General features: G+C 53.5%; 1 protein-coding gene across 1 annotated transcript; it reads left to right on the top strand.

Annotated features, from left to right (window-relative positions):
- Positions 1-984: 984 nt before the first annotated feature.
- On the top strand, positions 985-17,229 carry LOC116576806. The gene is made up of 5 exons (XM_032319391.1): positions 985-1,179; positions 1,266-1,422; positions 2,338-2,465; positions 11,980-12,462; positions 15,350-17,229. The coding sequence occupies exons 2-5, from the start codon at positions 1,268-1,270 to the stop codon at positions 15,481-15,483; spliced, it is 900 nt and encodes a 299-aa protein (XP_032175282.1). The 5' UTR covers positions 985-1,179; positions 1,266-1,267; the 3' UTR covers positions 15,484-17,229.
- Positions 17,230-18,694: the final 1,465 nt, after the last annotated feature.

The raw sequence follows: 18,694 nt of genomic DNA, 5'->3' as shown, positions 1-18,694 counted from the left end.
CTTCTTCCAAACCGGTTTCTCCCTTTCTCTTTAAAGTCTGGCGCTTAGGGACGGTGGCTGTCAGGTTGGCCTCGCTGGCCTGTCTGGTCGTAGCAGCCGCCTTCCCCATGGCTCAGCTCTTCCCTTCGAGCAGGTTCTCACTCTCCTCTGCGGCCGCTCACATTCAGTGGCCCCGTGGACAACCTGCCCTTATCTTGTAGACCACTGTCCCTTTCAGCCCCCTGCCCTCCCTTCAGCCAGCGTCCCATGCCCCTGGCTGTGTCTCAGGGCCTGCTGGCGGCTCTGCGGACCGTCTGTGCAGTGTCCCCCCACTCCCCCTCCCCCTCCCCCAGACTGGGGCAGCAGCAGAGCAGCCTGTCAGCTCCTGGGTGTTCCCCGCAGATGTAGACGAGCATGTCCGGGGTATGGCCTGAGAACTTGCGGGACTTGGGCCCTTAGGGCAGCAGCTCTGGAGCCCCCAGGCCAGCGGCGACATACACTGGGTCCAAGTCCGCCACCCCCGCCCTTTCATCCCTACTCGACCCCCTTGACCTGCTCAGTGCCTTGTTAGCTCAGGTGCCGTCGTAACCACCTTAGTCCAAACACCTGTAACTCCCTAGGGCCGGGCGAACCCCAGCCCTCTGCCCGGTCCAAAGTGGCCCTCGGAGCGCCTGAAGACACGCACACTGCCTTGCCACGTGGTCTTGACCTCTGCCGGGCTGCAGCTTCCCCACTCATCCCCGCTGACCTGGCTGACCTGTAGGGGAGGATCTCAGGGCACTAGCCAAGGTCTCCCAACTCGGGCTGGGTTGGAAGTGCATTGTGTCTCCAGCACGACAGCAGCCCTCCCCCGCGGGACCTCGCAGGACCTGCCCTGGACAGGGGCCGCTTGGGGTTTGGCTAAGGACCCGAGGGCCTCACCTGAGGTGAGCCGCTAGACTTCAGGGACTTTTCTGTGGCTCCTTCCTGTCTGGCACCCCGTCCCACAGATTCCTGGCACCTGAACTCTCATCCGTGTCTACCTCTATCGTCCACGCCACACATTTGGAAAAACACACCCGGAGTCAACAACGCATGGCTCGCAGAAGAAAGCGCGGCCCGAATGTAAAGCCCCGGCAAACTCGGCGTCCGGGGGTACGGGTCTGTCCGAGAGGGACGGCGGGGCAGAAGCTGAGAGCGGATTGGAGAGGGAGATAAAAAGTGAAAATAAACCCAAATAGACAACAGACACAAATTTTGAAAGCAAAGTTTTTCTAAAATTTACAATTTTGTATGCTGAACTGTAGCTATGTGCATCAGACCCCACGAGGCCGGGTGTGGGATGGAGATCGCGGAAGCCACAAGCTCATTCTTTGAAGAGATGAAGGAAATTGAAAAAACTTCCGCACGACTAACCGAGAAGAAAAGGACAAAAAAAGGAGATCCTCACTACAGATCCAGCAGGTAAAATGTAAGATCCTGTAATAAGTTTGAAAACTGAGAAGAAATATGCATACTTCTCTTGAAGTGTATCGTTTTCAAAACTAATATGAGGGGCTTCTGGGTGGCTCTGTTGGCTGAGCGTCCGCCTTCTCAGCTCAGGTCATGATCTCAGGGTCCTGGGATCGAGTCCCGAGTCGGGCTCCCCACTCAGTGGGGGGCCTGCTTCTCCCTCTGCCCCTCACTCTGCTCATGCTCTCTTGCTCTCTCTCAAACGAAATATTAAAAAAAAAAGACGCTTCTTTCTGAAAAGGAAGATGGGAGGCCGTGCCGTACAGGAAGATGTGGTATCAGCCTAGAATAGAGAGTTGGACCCGTAAAAGAGAACAGAGAGCCTGGCCGGCGCGCACAGGAGAGCAGACGCTTCTCACTGTCGCGGAGTCGCAGGCGCCCGGTGAGCGGGGACACCTGAGTTGGCAAGTAGAAAACAAGAGATTATATCCTACTTGACTTCAGCATGAAAATAAGCTAGATTGACTAGAGACTTAATATGAAAGGCAAAACTCTCAAACTCTCAGAAAATAACGTAGAAGACTGTGGCCGCAGAGTAGATTAAGATTTGTTAAAGCGTGAAGAGTTGCTGAAGAAGAGAAGGTTCGGGAATGAGAATGAGGAGCTGGTCCTCTGACGGGTGACATAGAGGAAGATAAACTCAAGCCAAAAGCTGGGAGCACATATTCGCGAAAGCATGACCCGTGGAGGAGGGGAGGAAGTCTGCCGACGTCGCTGCCGGTTCGAGTCCTTACATGGTGGCAAGCTAGGAAGACTTTTCTTTCTTTTGGGTAAACCTTTTAGTTTTTCACTTTCTCTCTCTCTCTCTCTCTCTTTCTTTCTTTCTTTCTTCCTTCTTCTTCTTCTTCTTCTTCTTCTTCTTTTTAGATCACTAGATTCACACGCAGTTGTAAGAAACAGTACAGAGGGAAAGAGAAAGAGTTTACCGGTTCCTTCCAGCGGTAACATCCTGTGCAACAGTATCAGCCGCAGGACGCCGAGTGGATACAGTGAAGGTTACCAGGCCCGAGCCCGGGGCTGCCCCCTGCTGCCCGTCTAAACGCACACCCCTCCTCTCTCCTGCCCCCTTCCCCACCTCGACCCCAGGCAGCACTAATCTGCTCTCCGTTTGTCCAATATCGTCACGTCAGGAATGGCACACGGATGACGGCATACAGTATGTGGCCTTTCGGGACGGGCTCTTTTCACTCCGCATCATTTTTTTAGAGTCGTCCCAGTTGTTGCAAAAGCAACGATAACTCCGGCTGAATGCAGGGTCACAGTCCACGGTGCAGGCGGACCCCAGTTCCCGGCCATGCCCCCCACTGAAGGGCGTCCAGATGGTTTCCAGCTTCGGGCTATTACAAAACAAGCTGCCGTGAACGTTCGCTTCGAGTTTGTGTGTTTCTCTGCTGCAAATGCCCCGAAGTGTATTTGCTAATGGTCGTGGCGTGTTTACTTTTTTAAGAAACAGCCAAACTGCTCGGGTGGCCGCGGCGCTCTCCGTCCCTGCTGGGATGAGGGCTGTGTCACCGTCGCTGTTGTCCCTGGGTTTTATTTCGGCCGCTCGGACGGTGTGCGGTGATACCTTCCGGCGCTCTTCCTCGGCGTTGCCCTGGTGCCGCTGGGGGTTGCTTCTTCTGATCACTTGCTAATCGGACTGTTCTGTTGCTGAGTTTTGAGAGTTTGTTATATATTCTGGATTTATATTTATTTTAATAAATATATATATTTATAAACATACATATTTATAAATATGTTTATATTTATTTATATATTCTGGATTCTTTTTTTTCAAGATTTTTTTATTTTTATTTTTTTCACAGACAGAGATCACAAGTAGGCAGAGGAGATTAGACAGAGAGAGAGGAGGAAGCAGGCTCCCCGCTGAGCAGAGAGCCCGATGCGGGCTCGATCCCAGGACCCTGGGATCATGACCTGAGCCAAAGGCAGAGGCTTTAACCCACTGAGCCAACCAAGTGCCCCCGTGTTCTGGATTCTTTGTTGGGTAGGTGGTTTTCAGATATTTCTCTCCCACTCTGTAGCTTATTTTTCATCCTCCTAACAGGGTTGGTTGGTTGGTTAGTTTACAGATGAAAGGTTTTTATTTTAATAAAGTCCAAGTCACTTTTTTCCTATTATGAATGGCGCTTTCATTGGCAAAACTAAGAACTTTTTGGTCAGCTCTAGATCCTAAAGATTCTGTTATTTTTCTCTAAAGCTGTATCGTTTTATATTTTTTTGAGTCCACAATCCATTTTGAGTTAATTTAGGTACAAGCCATGAAACTTGGGGTCGGTTCCTCCCGCTGCGGGCCTTCCTCCCTCCCTCGTTCCCTCTGCCCCTCCCCCCCTTTCCGTCTGTCTGTCTGTCCATCTGTCTGTCCGTGGTCTCTAGATGCCCAGCCGCTCTAGCGCTGTGATTGATTCTATTTCCTCCGTGAAGTTTTCCAGCATCGTCACGAATCCAGCGGCACAGCTGGGAGGGCGTCTGCCCGTCGCACTGACCTGCGGAGCTGCGCCTTCGGCAAAACCACCGACGTTCAGTTGCTGTGATTGTTTGAAAAGTGTTGGAACTGGGGAGACTGATTCCTCCCACTCTTTTTTTTTCAAAATTGCCTTGGCTGTTCTAGTTCCTTTGTCTATGCCTATAAATTTTTAGAATGACCTTGTCCTCTGCCTACAGAAATGTGGCTGGAATTTGATAGGAATTGTGTTAAACCTGCGTGCCAGTTTCCCTTCCTTCCTTCCTTTCTATCTAGGTTTGCTTATTCTAGGGCTGGGGCGTGAGGGGTAGAGGGCGAAGGAGAGAAGCAGACTCCCCGCTGAGCACAGAGCCCAACGTGGGGCTTGATCTCAGGACCGTGACTTGAGCAGAAATCAGGAGTTGGTCCTCAGCCGACTTAGCCCCCGGCGCTGTGTGGCGGCTCCTCTATGTTGACAATCACATCGCTGGTAAATAGGGCCAGAGTTAGGTTTTCCTTTCTGATCTGTCTGCCTTCTGCTGTGGACTCACTCGCGGGGCTCTATGTTGGACGGGAGTGGTGAGCGTGGGCGCCCCGATCTCTCCTGGGCGCAGCTCGTCCCTCACCACGGAAGAGAGCCTCGGCTGTAGTTTCGGTTGATGTGCTTTATCAGGTTGCAGAAATTCTCTATTCTTGTTTTTCAGAGGTTTTTTTGTTTTATTTTGTTTTAAGTCATGAATGGGGGTTTTATAAGTTTCTTAGGACTGCTATTAAAAAATTACTGAGAGGGACGCCTGGGTGGCTCAGCCGATTGAGCGTCTGCCTTTGGCTCAGGTCATGATCCCAGGGTCCTGGGATCGAGCCCCACATGAGGCTCCCTGCTTGGTGGGAAGTTGGCTTCTCCCTCTCCCTGTGCCCCTTCCGCTACGTGTGCTCTCTCTTGTGTGAATCTCTCTCTTTCACTCAAATAAATAAATCTTAAAAAAAAAAACAAAACAAAACCCACCAACTGGGTGGCTTAAAACAGAAATTTATTCTCACGGTTCTAAGTCCAAAATCAAGGTGTCAGCAAGTCTCCGTTCCCTCTGAAGCCCTGGGGGAGTCATTCCTTCCCACTCCCTGGCTGCCGGCCACCAGGCCACCTGGGAGCGGTCTCAGGGCTCCTCGTTTATGGGGCGTCATTCTAGTCCAGTTCCACGTGGAATCCTATTTGTCCTCACGTCGTCTTCCCTCTCTGTGTCTGTCCACATTTCCTCTTTTCGGAAGGGCACAGTCATACTGGATCAGGACCTGCCCTAGTGACTTTGTTTTAACTTGATCACGTCTGTCAAAACACTCTTTCCAGTGAAGGTCACATTCCAAGGTGCCTGCGGGTTAGGGCTGCAACGTATCCTTTTGGGAGGACATAATGCAACCTATAATGGATGCTGAATTTTGTCAAATGCTTTTTGTGAATTGGGTGATACGATCATGTGATTTCTCTTCTTCAGCTGGTTAATATGGTGGACTACAGTGATTGCTTTTTCAAATATGGAAACTGCTTTGTATTCCTGAAATAAACCCCACTTGGTCATGATGTATAATTATTTTTATATATTGCTAAATTCTCTTGGTTAATAATTTTTAATTCCAATACTTTGTTAAGGATTTTTGCTTTTTTTTTTCATGAAGGGTATTGATCTATAGTTTTTTTGGTTTTGTACTGTTTTTGGTTTTAGTATTATGGTGGTACTACCTACCTAAAATGAATTGGGAAATGTTTCCTCCCCTGAGAAGAACTGTGTAGAACTGATATTAATTTTTCCTAGATTGTTTAGTAGAACTCTCTAGTGAAACTGCCCAGGCTTGGATATTTCTTTTTTGGAAGGCTTTTAATTATGAGTTCAATTTCTTCAACAGTTAAGGGGCTATTCCAGTGACCGATTCAGATTGGGTGAGTTATGACAGTTGTGAATCCTTGAGGAAGGGCTACGTCTTGCTAAGCTGTCTAACTTTGCGTCTGACATTGGTACGTGTAGTTGCGTGTGTAGAGGTCTTTGGTGTCTGTGGGGTCTGGGAGGACATCGGTCCGGTTCTGTCCCTGCTGTTGGTGATTTGTGTTTTCTCTTCTTCTTTCAGCCAGTCTAGCCGGGTGTTGTTCATGTTGTTGACTCTACAAACAGCCAGTTCTTTGTTTCACTGATTTTTCTTTATTGTTTTTCTGTTTCCAATCTCATTGGTTTCTGCTTTTCTTAGTTACTTGCTTCCTTTGTTCTGTTTTCCTTGGGTTTTGTCTGCTTCTCCTCCTTTGTTTCTTCTTCAGGGTCAAAGCTGAGGTCATTAATTTCTAAACCTCCTTATTTTGTAATAGAGGCTTTCTTTTTTTTAAGATTTTATTTATTTATTGGACAGAGATCACAAGTAGGCAGAGAGGCAGGCAGAGAGAGAGAGAGAGGAGGAAGCAGGCTCCCCACTGAGCAGAGAGCCCGATGCGGGACTCGATCCCAGGACCCTGAGATCATGACCCGAGCCGAAGGCAGAGGCTTAACCCACTGAGCCACCCAGGCACCCCTGTAATAGAGGCTTTTGATGCTATGAATTTCTCTTTAGGTGATGCTTTACCTGTATCCCGTAAATCTTAATATTATTTCTCATTTTGTGTTGTGTTTTCATTTTCATTCAGTTCAAAATATTTTCTAGTTTTCCTTGTAATTTCTTCCTTCTGTGGGTTGTTTTGAAGTGTGTTACTTCGTTTCCAGATATTTGGAAATTGCCACATATTTTCTGCTGTTGATTTCTGGTTTAATTCTACTGTGGCTAGACAGCATACTACATATGCCTTGGATTCTTTTATTGTAACTCATTTCACGGCCCAGGATAGAGCTTTCTTGGTTCATGTTCTGTGGGTGCTTGAAGAGGTTCAAGTTCTGCTGTTGCGCGGAGTGTCCTGGATTGGATCACACTGGTTAATAGCATCATTGAGTTCTTCTGTATCCTTTTCTAATTTTTTAAAAAAAGTTATTTATTTATTTATTTGACAACAGAGATCACAAGTAGGCAGAGAGAGAGAGAGAGAGAGAGAGGAGAGACAGGCTCCCCGCTGAGCAGAGAGCCCAGTGCGGAGAGCCCAGGACCCCGGGATCACAACCTGAGCCGAAGGCAGCGGCTTTAACCTGCTGAACCCCCAGGAGCCCCTGCTGTATCCTGTTCTATGCAGCTGTTCTGCGTTGTTGAGAGAGGGATGTTAAAGTCTTCGATTATAATTGTGGATCTGTGTATTTCTTCTTTCAGTTCAATTAGTTTTTGCATCATATACTTTGTAGCTCTCCTAAATGTGCAGCATACACATTTAGGGTTGCCGTGTGTTCTTGGTGGGGTGATCTATTATAGTTATATAGTATCCTCTCTCTGTGATTTTAGTGATTTTACTGTGAAGTATGTTTTATCTGATACTAACATAGCTATGTTTTCTTTCCCTTGATTAATGTTTGCATGACATATCTTTTCCTATCATTTTATTTTATTTTCCTATCTTTTTACTTTAAAATATGTTGTATCTGAAGTGAGTTTTGGTAGACATATCATTGGATCATACTTTTTTTTTTTAAGATTTTATTTATTTATTTGACAGACAGAGATCACAAGTAGGCAGAGAGGCAGGCAGAGAGGGAGGGGGAAGCAGGCTCCCTGCTGAGCAGAGAGCCCGATGCGGGGCTCGATCCCAGGACCCTGGGATCATGACCTGAGCTGAAGGCAGTGGCTTAACCCACTGAGCCACCCAGGTGCCCCTGGGTCATACTTCTAATCCACACTAACAATCTGTGTCTTTAAACTTTTTTTTTTGACCATTTATATTTAATGTCATTATTGATAGGGTAAGGTACAAGTTTGAATTTTATTTTTTGTTTCCTGTTTTTTTATTTCTCTGCTTTCCTGTAGTTTATTTGGACATTTTTTATAATTCAATTTTGATTTATCTGTAGTGTTTTCAAATCTTGAAATTGAATATGTTACATTATTAATACTTAACTTAGCATGGTCTATTCCTGTTGACTTTCTTCATTTGAGTGAAGTATAGAAACCTTACTTCCCTTTACTCTCCTTGCTTGTAATGTAATTGTCTTAAAATTTTTCTGTGTTGGGGCACCTGGGTGGCTCAGTGGGTTAAAACCTCTGCCTTCGGCTCAGGTCGTGATCCCAGGGTCCTGGGATCGAGCCCCGCATCGGGCTCTCTGCTCAGCAGGGAGCCTGCTTCCCCCTCCCTCTCTGCCTGCCTCTCTGCCTACTTGTGATCTGTCTGTCCAATAAAAAAATATAAAATCTTTAAAAAAAATTTCTGTGTTTATTTTGAACCATATCAGACAGTGTTATAGCTTTTGTTTCAACTGTCAAATATAATTCAGAAAACTTGAAGTAAGGAAAGCATATTGTATTTACCCATATTTTTCCCTACCATGTTTTTTCTTATTTTGATGTTTCAAGGTTCCTTCTTTTATCGTTTCCTCTTTGTTTAGAGAAGTTCCTTTGTCCTTTTTCTTTTTTTTTTTTTAAAGATTTTATTTATTTATTTGAGAGAGAGAGATCACAAGCAGGCAGAGAGGCAGGCAGAGAGAGAGGAGGAAGCAGGCTCCCTGCTGAGCAGAGAGCCTGATGCGGGACTCGATTCCAGGACTCCGAATTCATGACCTGAGCCGAAGGCAGCGGCTTAACCCGCTGAGCCACCCAGGCACCCCCTTTTGTCCTTTTTCTTTAGGGTAGGTCTGCTGGTGACAAATTCTTAGTTTCCTTTCATTTGAGAATGCCTTAATTTCCCCTTCATTCCTGAAGATATTTTTACTAGGTATACAAATCTTTTCTTTTAGCACTTGAGAAATAGTGTGCCACTTCTTTTGGCCTCCATGGTTTCTGATGAGAAATCCACTGTCATTCAAATAATTTTTCTTATATAGGGTGTCTTTTTTCTCTGTGCACTTTCAAGATATTTTCTTGGTCCTTGGATTTTAGAAGTTTAATGATGATGTGTCTTGGCATGGATTTCTTTGAATTTATGCTGCTCTGGGTTCCCACAGCTTTCTGAATGTGTAGGTTCTAAAAATCTTTCTGCTGTTCAGATTATATAATTCTGCTGTTCTCTCTTCTAGTCACTGTATATTTCCTGCCCCCTCAAATCTATTGTTGAGTTTATGTACTTTTTAAAAATATCAGTTATTGTATTTTTAAATTCTAATTTCCCCACTTTTTTATACCTTTGTTTTGCTGAGGCTTTCTGTTTCTTTCCTGATGGTTTTTATTTTTTCATTTGTTTTAAGAGTATTTGTAATTGTTGAATTATTTTATTATCATGGCTGCTTTGAAATGTTGTTGGGGGCATCTGGGTGACTCAAGTGGGTTAAGCATCTGACTCTTGATTTTGTCTCAGGTGATGACCTCAGGGTCATGGGATCGAGCCCATGTTGGGTTCCACTCCCAGTGAGGAGTCAGCTTGGGTTCTCCCCTTCCTCCTCTGCCCCTCCCCCCCATAATAAATAAATAAATAAATAAATAAATGAAAAGTTTTCTGTCATGTGAGGTTTCCCCATTTCCAGTCCTTTAGCTGGAGAGAACAGACTTTTGTTGGGGCTTTTTTTGGCCTGTGCCTGTTGGTGCTTGTGGGTTTTTCAATTCTAAGTCTAGGATATAGGAGGTGAGAAGAAAACCAGCAGAATTCATCATCATGTTGTCCCTTGATTGCAAGGTCACAGTTGTCTTATGTTTGATTTATATTTATTTATTAATGATTTTATTTATTTGACAGAGAGAGATCACAAGTAGGCAGAGAGGCAGGCAGAGAGAGAGAGGGGGAAGCAGGTTCCCCACTGAGCAGAGAGCCCGATGCGGGGCTTGATCCCAGGACCCCGAGATCACGACCCGAGCCGAAAGCAGAGGCGTAACCCACTGAGACACCCAGGCGCCCCTGATTTATATATATATATATATATATATATATTTTTAAAGATTTTATTTATTTATTTGTCAGAGAGAGAGCGAGAGTGAGCACAGGCAGAGAGGCAGGCAGAGTCAGAGGGAGAAGCAGGCTCCCCGTGGAGCAGAGAGCCCGATGCGGGACTCGATCCCAGGATCCTGGGATGATGACCTGAGCCGAAGGCAGCTGCTTAACCAACTGAGCCACCCAGGCGTCCCCCCTGATTTATATTTAATAAAGAGAAGGAATGGAAGAAGGAATGGATCTTCCCAGAGTAGAAGTGCTAAGAATGGTTTTTACATTAATGGTTGGGGGAAATTTTTTCAAAAGAATATTGTTTTATGACACATGAAAATTATATGAAATTCAGATTTCAATGTCTACAAATAAAGTTTTATTGGAAAACAGTCTCACCCATTTACACAGGGTCTCCTCTGCTGATTGGTGGCAGAGCTGAGTCCATGGTGGAGACCATATGTTTGCAAAGCCTCAAGTATTCATTCTCATTCTTTTTTTTTTTTAATATTTTATTTATTTATTTGACAGAGATCACAAGTAGGCAGAGAGGCAGGCAGAGAGAGAGGAGGAAGCAGACTCCCTGCTGAGCAGAGAGCCCGATGTGGGAATCGATCCCAGGACCCTGAGACCATGACCTGAGCCGAAGGCAGAGGCTTAACCCACTGAGCCACCCAGGCGCCCCTTCATTCTCATTCTTTACCAAAACTTATTTCGGCCTCTGGATTAAGATCTAGATTGTGTTTTAAAAAGAAGGAAAAAGAAAAACAAAGCACCATGAAAGCTCCTGAAATCGATGAGGAGAGGAAACAACCTGATGGATGGCCGGGACGAGCCGGGAATGGGCATTTCTCAGAGCAGGACGTGTGAGAGCTGCGGGCACGTCCGCAGGCGGCCAGGCCGTCCCTCCTCGCCGCTGGCCTCCGAGGGACAGGCTAGTTCTCACCACTAGTGAAACTCGTGAAGTTTCTCCACCCTCTTCCCCAAAGCTGCTGGTTTGCAGGGCTTTGCCCACCTGGTGGGGCTGTCAGCCGAAGGTTCAAGGCTGAAACATTCGGACCTAATGCTTCTCACCGAGGGGTTGCAATGTGCTGTATGCTTCCAGTCTTGACCTCCAGAATCCTAAGATGGTGGTTTTTTGACAGTTTTGTGAAGTTTTATTATTACTGATTTTTGTTATCAATTGAAATATTTTTGTAATAGAATTGTAGAGAAGAGAAAAGTGAACTGAAAGGGTCAGCTTGCGTGGGCAGCGTGCACATCGTGGGGCGTGCAGGTCAGCACGGGGGAGGAAGTACCAGGCGAGGACCCGAGTCTCCAAGGGAAGGGTAGTTTTCAGACTGAAAGCAGCGGCAAATACCCAAGATAATAAATGGTAAAATGAAAAGCTACGCCAAGGCATAGTATGGAAATACTGTACAATGTTGGTGACAGCTGCAGAGAATCCACACGAATGGGTACGGGATTGGGTTGTATCACTGAATTTTGCCCAACCGAATGTCCAAACCCAAATCTGTTCTTAAATTACTAAAATTAAATAAAGGTAAGATTAGGACTTGATCAGAAAGGTAGGGTCTCAAAGAATGTGTGACCCACACACTTGTTCTCAAAAAGTGATCGAGGGTCGTGTCCAATAACAAGAACCAGGAAGCCCCGAAGTGAGGGGTCAGGGAGCCGGAGGGGCCAGCGAAGTGCGGAGCGCTCAGGGGGCACCCGGCGCTGGACGGAGCGGGCTGGGGTGGGGCGCCGGGGTGGCGTCTGCACAGAGCGAAGTGGACGCGTCGGGATGCGCTGCCTGAGAGCGCGGGAAACCCAAGCGGGCGGAGGAAGGAAAGGAGCAGTTCTGGAGAAGTCTGCGCGAGAACAAACATGGTCGGGCCGCCTGGGTGCCCCCGTGGGCTGGGCGTCCGCCGTCGGCCCAGGTCGTGATCCCGGGGCCCTGGGACGGAGCCCGGTGTTGGGATCCCTGCTCAGCGGGGGGCCTGCTTCCCCCTCCGCCCCGCCCACCTGCTCCTGCTCTCTCTCAAATCAATCAATAAATAAAATCTTAAAAAAAAAAACACATAAGGACAACTTTATAAATATTACAACTTTCTTATTCTCATGACAGGCAGTGACGGCCTCAGCAGGCTTTTCCGCAGTCCCGTCACAATGGGGGGCTGGAAGTTCTGGCAGGGACAGGCCGCTGGATCCAGCCCGTCCGCGATGACCCCAGCGCTGCGGCAGCACCCACACGTGAGGCCAGTGCGTCGCCTGAAGTCTGCTCTGCGTGGAGGACACAGAACCATCACCGCAGGGACGTGGTCACCAGCCACGCACAGACGGTTTCGGCCGCGCACAGAAGGCTGTGTCCGCCGCCTGTCCGGCCGTCCCCCTCCGGGGCCCCAGGCGGATTCTGGGGGATGTTCTGCCCTGGGGGTGTGCCACCGCGTACTCAGGACACATTCACCAGATTCAAAGCTGCCCCGAAGAATGGAGTTGGGCCGGCGTGAAAGCAGGAAGACCCGTGACCCTGCCGGGGGGCCTGCACCTGCTGTGTCGGCCCCGGGGCCCTTCCCCGTGTCTGCGGGGTTCGCCTCCTCCCTTCATTCAGGTCTGTGTTCTGCTGTCACCCCCCTGCCCCCCGGGGTGCCCCCGGTTCCTTCTCTCTGCCTTGAGTTTCTCCATCACCCTGTGGTCCCCTGACATCGTGCTGCGCCTGTGACAGCGTGTGCCTCGCCATGTCTGGGACGCACACGTGCAGAGTGACTAAGTGTGTGTTCCCCGGGGACAAGCGAGGCCTGTGTCTGGCATCTCGCACATGCGGGGTCCTTCCCTGGCTGACAGGGAGAGAAAGGTTGAGGGTCACCACTGGAAATAGGAAACTTCCCCAGGGATGTGTTGGGCAGGCGGCCTCCTGTGCTGTCCCCGAGGGCAGACAGGCCTGTAGAGTGGGCAGCACTGTCCCGGGCCTGGTGGTCCGGGGACTTGGAGGCTGCAGGGGGCTGCCGCCGTGCTTGGTGTCGCCTTCGGCTGTGCCCTTGCCCAGGCTGACGGGAGGGTCTGTTCCTGGGCTGTGTCAGGATAGGATGGGCCCCTGCCGCCCTAGAGCCTTCTGGCCGCTGACCTTGCTGTCCTGCGTCTTCTCCTGCACGGTTCAGACTCCTCAGCGTCTCTGGGGCAGGGCTGTCCCTCCGAACACTCGACCGGTCAAGAGGCTGTGGGTGGCTGTCGGGAGCCCGGGGCCCGAGCGCCACTGGGCGTCCACGGCGGCAGAATGGAATCCTAGCGGGCCAGGGCGGCAGCTGGTGGGGGGGTGACCTGGTGTCGGAAGTTCCCAGGGCCACCTCGTGGGAAGAGAGCCCCTGAGTTTGGGGTCTTGCTCGGGTCCATGTGCTGTGCTGGCCGGATGATAATTACGCTGATTTTCTTCTGAAACTTAATTTCACAAACTGTCAAAATGGGATTGTTATATTTATCTCTTAAGCCATTAGGGAATAATAATTAGACCCAAACTGGATTTAAGTGTTTCTGAATTAATAATTTCTAGCTCGGAGTCACGGCTGTGAATGGGTTCCGAGGCCGGTATCTGGAGGGGTCATAGGAGATTAATGTTCTTGGCTGGAGGCGGCAGGCTTGGGCTGCCGTCCCCGCTGGGCTGCCGTCGAGGCTCCGAGTGGGCGGCCGCGGGACTGGCTCTGGGGCTCGCCGGCGGGCAGCGGCGCTTGGCGGGCGTGGAGGCCTCCCCCTGCCAGCCCCGCCCCGCCGGCTCTGCTGCCTGGACGTGTTTGGGGACAGCAGCTGGTGTCCATCGGCAAGTGCCCCGGCCTGCCCCCAGCCTGAGGGAGCCCGTCGGCTCTCGTGCCGGGACTGACCCCCAGCCTGCGTCCACATGTAAAGCGTCCACGACTGTCCTGCCCCACACAGACGCTAGCCGGCTAAATCCGCACATCAGCTCCGGTGGGCTTTCTGCTATAGCAGAGGAAACCCGGCTCGGAGGACGGAGAATTTGCCCTAGGTCATGTCTCATCCTCCCCGCGCTCTGTGTCCGCGGAGCCCAGCACGCCCCACACAGTGTCCGGGGCCGTCGGGCGCCCTCAGCGATCAAGGTAATTGTCAGAGGACAGGACTCCTAGTCTGGAGATGCTTGCGCTCTCGTGGGAAGAGCGGCGCGGTAAACCAGTAAATAAATAAGGAAATGTCGGGTAGCAGGTATTAGCCAGAATTAAGAGGAGGTGATGTGATGCGGAAGCGGTCACTTCTTTAGATGACTCGTAGGACAGCATATGTGAGAAGTGGCATCTCTGTGGAGGTCTGGACAATAGGTCAGAGTCAGTTCTGTGGAGAGCAGGGGAAGAACATTCCAGAACATTCCAGACAGGTGGAGCACCTGCAGAGGCCCCAGTGTGGGGCACAGCAGGGGCAGGGGAGGGCGGGCACAGAGGACGTCTGTGGAAGGACGATCAGACCACAGGGGCCTTGCTGAGTCCCAGCAGAGACTTGGGTTTTACGTGTAAGCACGGTGGGGATGGTCGGAGGCCGTCCGTCCGTCCGGGGACTAGTGGGATCTGAGTTTGGTGTGTCTGTGGGGGGCCGCGGTGGGGGCCCGTGCAGGTTCTGGGGCAGCAGGGAAGTGTCCGGATGCTGTTGCCTGGCCCGGGCCGGGGAGGGCGCCAGCTGGTGCTGGAGGATGTGCTGGGCAGAGAGACGCACGCGAGCCCCAGGTTGGCGGCCGCGAAGTACGGAGCTGGGGGACAGGACGGTGGCCTCAGCCAGCAGGCAGGTCAGACGCTGTTTGTGCAGCTGGAGGAAGCTGCCCCATGGCGGACACGCTGCGTGCGTGCGGGGGCCCCTCCACGCTCCAGTGCCGTCCCGGAGACGGCTGGGGCCGGGTTCCTGCAACGTGGGCCTGCGGGTTCTGACTGCACTGGGGGTCCGGCATGTGGTGGGTTCAAGGAGAGAGGACCAGGTGGGGAGTGTCCACTGGGGCAGAAGGAAAGTAAGTGTCTAGGGCTTCGTGGCGGGATTGTGGCGGCAGTGTGGCAGATGGATTTGCGGGTTTAGCCAGGGCTGGGGGGTTTTCGGTCGAGAGCAGTGGAGAAGCCACACGGCTCAGGGGAGGCCAGGGGCGTCGTCGTCGTGAGAGGCAGGGCTCCAGCCTGGCCTCCAGCATGACTATCGGCCCCATTCCTCCCTCTGAGGGGCTGGCGGGCCTCCCAGGCCAAGCATTCCTGGACTAAGGTGGCTGCCAGTCCTGGGGGGCCCCCTGGCAGTGGCTGCCCTCCCCACCTGCCCATTTCTGGATGGCCTTTCTTGGGTTGGCTCAGGACACTGACAAGAAAGGGGACGTGGGAGTGGGAGCCCCCAGAGGGAGGCTGGAGGGGGCTCAGCCCTAGTCCCGCGGTGGGGCTGCCGGTGCCGTCTCCAGAGCTCCTTGGAGTGAGTCCCCGTACAAACCAGCGAAACACCATGGTGGCGAGCAATGCGTTTTCTTGCTCTAGGTTCTGGAGAAAGCTTTGGGCCAAGGACTCCCCAGACCACCGGTGAGATTCTGAGCCGCCCCCTGTTCCCAGGACACGTCTTTCCAGCTCCTGCTCTCCCTGGCCCAGCCCGCTTCCAGCTGGTGCCACGTTGACCCCTCCGTGTAGGACGGGTCTGTGCTCTAGGAGGCTTTCTCCATTACAGAAAACCCACCCGGCCAAGCGTCTGCACGCAGTGGGGGTCTGTAGGCTGCCGGACGGAAGGACCAGTTTCACCACCTGCGCTCTCCTACCGCTGAGGGTGGGGCCGGGGCCTGGCGGGGGCAGGGGTGCGGCGGTCACGCGGTGGCCCAGGAGCCTCCTGGACTCCGGCGTCTGCTCTCCAGCTTGCACACGGCTCACTCCTAACGCTCCCGTGACTTCGGGGAGCCCGTGACGTGGAGGACAGCCTTCTGCTGGTTCCTGTGGATGAGGTTCTCAGAGGTGCAGCCAGGACAGCGGGACAAAGGCCACAGCACAGGAGGCTCAGTCCTTGGCAAGCGGGGCAGGGAGTGTTCCGGAAGTCCTTGGTCAGACCCCGGCTGTGAGGCTGGGACTCACGGAGACTTAACCCGTCTGTTCCCTGTTCTGCCCGGGGCCGGTCTGGGACGCCCCCGCAGCAGAGCCCCAGGGGAGATTTGGCTGGTGCTTAGCCCTGGGGGCAGTGACTGGGGCTGAGACCTGTGTCCTGGGTCACGCAACAGGCACACCCGCATCCTTCGGAAGCCCACAGGTCACGGTGGCCGGCTCAGAGTCCCCCTGTGTCTCGTTTCTGCCCAGCGCGCCCCTTCCCACCCTCCTGGCCCTGTGCCCCCAGCATGGCAGTCACCAAGGGCCCTTGTCCCTCTCTCTGCTGGGGCTGGGGCCTGGCCCTCCTGCTCCCAGTGACTGTCCTGCCGCGCTCGACCCCCCTCCGTCGCCTGCTCCCCCCAGAGGCTCCTTCCTTGCGCTGCTCCTGATGCTTCCGAACCCTGAGCTGGTCACCCCCTGCGGTGTTGGCGGGGAGGTGGGGCTGCTTGTGTCCAGCATTGTCCCCCAGACCCCCTTCTTCTGGGCTATCAGACCACCGAAGCATGGGCTCGGGGTCTTCTCATGGGGCCTTCCTGGGTGAGCCTGGTGACAACAGAGGCCAGTCCCCGGCTGTGGCCTTGGCTCGGTTCCATGGGGCAGATCTGCAGCACCAGCTCTGGGCGGCCTCCAGAGACGGATGGACATGGGATGTGGTGCAGAGGGTGAGGCCCGTGGCCTTTGTGGCCCCCGCAGACTCTGCACGGGGCCCCAGGAGCACCGTGTAGCCCTAGCTGGGCGACCGTGCCGCAGGGTGCCGTCTGGGGGATGACGGCCGGCCTGGGACAGGGGCAGGCCTGGCAGGACTGGGGCCTGGGCGTGCAGCCTGGACTCAGAGCCGCTCCTCTCTGCTCCCTCCTTCCAACTCTGCGTTCTTGGCAGCGAACGCTCTCAAGATCCCGCCGCTTAGTGCTCCAGAAGGGAGAAGCTGCTCCGCCAGGCCCTGCCTTCCGGCTGTCCAGTAGAGGGTGCTCTGCCCACCCCGGGGGCGGCACCGTCCTCTCCTTCCTCCGGTGCTGGGTACTGGACCCAGTGGGTGCCTGTGGTCATTCTCAGCGACTTTGGTCGGTGGGCTCCCCTCCGTGCGCGGTTCCTGTGCAGGCTGGATGGACGACTTCTGAGCCAACCCCCCACCCCCCGCCCCCGACTCAGCCTATTGTGCTGGAGAAAGGGAGTGAACCTCCACCCTTCTGAGACTTGGTGGGCTTCAGCCTGGCAGGACAGCCAGGGGACAGCAGAGGAGCAGCGAGGGGCAGCAGGGGACAGCAGGGGGCAGCAGAGGACAGCCGAGGGGCAGCCGAGGGGCAGCAGGGGACGGCAGGGGGCAGCAGAGGCCTCAGGGTGCCTCTCAGTGTCTCCCCTTCTCCCAGTTTTTGGAGCTGCCCCTTGCACATTTGCTTTGTGCCCCGGGGCTCAGGTGCTGCCCGAAGTCTGCGGTCTGTGGTACAGAGCGGGGAGCACCCCCCCCGCCCCCCGCCTTCTGCCAGAGCTCCACCACTTTCCTGTCACGTACATTGAGTTTTGCTCCGTTTCCCTGGGAAAGGAATCCGTTATGGAAGAAAACTAGGATCTGGAAACCACGGGGCGTTTTCACGTCCTTGAGAGGGCACGGCCTCTGCTCTGCTCTGCCTTTTGTCTGGGGTTCGGTGGGGCGGGAAGGGTTGAGAGAGTGGGGGGAGCTAGGAGGGCAGGGGGAGGGCACGCAGGAACAGGGAAGGCCCCTCCCCAAAGCACCGAGGGGAGGGCCAGGGCCTCGGCAGCAGGGTGCCCCCCAGAGGTCATCTTGGGTCACTGCATGCAGAGGGCCCCGCGGCCTAGCATGGGGAGTGCCCGGCAGCGGCCAGGGCCCAGGAGCTCCGGCCAGACGCCTGACTGCTTGGGGCGGGGGGCGCATGGAGGAGCCCCAGGTCCTGAACAGCAGCTCCCAGACAGGCCGAGGGGCCGGGGTGCCTGCCGCAGGCCAGGGGCTCTCAGCTCTGGTGTGGAGGTTGAGGGGGCTCTGAGAGGTCAGGCAGACTGACAATTTCCCCCCTCAGGGAGGACAACGAGGTGCAGAAAAGTGACAGGAGCTTACAGCTGCGGACGGGGCTGAGGGCCGACTCTGTGGGGCCGGTTCCGTGCATTCAAGCGGCCCCACGTTGGGGGCCACGCGGCGGGGCCGAGCAAGGGAAGGCCTCGGAGCAGGGCACCTGGCCCCGTCCCCCGCACAGAGGAGCGACTCGCCCCCGGCCTCTCTGCTTTCCAGCCTCGGGCCTCCAGCAGGGGCGCTCGGCACCGAGTAAGTGAGCACAGGCCGGGGCCCCAGGCGGCCCCACAGGCGGTGTGCAGTCCCGGATCCCTGCCAGGAGGGCAGGCGCAACAGTGAGGCCTCCTTTGATAGGCTCTTCCTGCCCGCCCCTACCACGCCCACATCTGGGGCCAACCCCCCCCCCCACCCGCTCCGGGGAGCCCGCCGCGACAGGCACAGACTTGCGGGGTTCACCGCTGCCCCCCTCTCCCCCGCGGCCTCACCTGGAGCCACCCAGCCTTCCTGCTGTGCCGGGCAGACACTTGGAGTTCTCGCTGGGTCACCCCACGCTTCCTGGTATTTGGACCTTGGAGGCAACTGCCCGTATCTAAGGTTGTCGGTCCCTCCGGCCCTGGGCGCTCTGGGGCAGGTCACCTGGGCCCAAGGGCACACCTTGACCTGGAGGTCCCCCGAGAGACAAGCTGAGGTCATGGGGGGTGCGGGGGCGGGGCTTCCTTCCCACGGAGACTCTC

This window comes from Mustela erminea, chromosome 17 (genome assembly GCF_009829155.1).
Source record: "Mustela erminea isolate mMusErm1 chromosome 17, mMusErm1.Pri, whole genome shotgun sequence".
Lineage (NCBI taxonomy): Eukaryota > Metazoa > Chordata > Mammalia > Carnivora > Mustelidae > Mustela > Mustela erminea.
Note: the sequence above shows the minus strand (reverse complement) of the source record. Positions and strands in the feature narration are given on the sequence as shown.

Excerpts from the sequence above, each read along its gene's own strand:
- LOC116576806 (XM_032319391.1), top strand. The coding sequence starts at position 1,268 with ATGTGCATCAGACCCCACGAGGCCGGGTGTGGGATGGAGATCGCGGAA. Across the intron at positions 1,423-2,337 it reads CCTCACTACAGATCCAGCAG|ATCACTAGATTCACACGCAG; the intron begins GTAAAATGTAAG and ends TCTTCTTTTTAG. Across the intron at positions 2,466-11,979 it reads GCCGAGTGGATACAGTGAAG|GCAGTGACGGCCTCAGCAGG; the intron begins GTTACCAGGCCC and ends TTCTCATGACAG.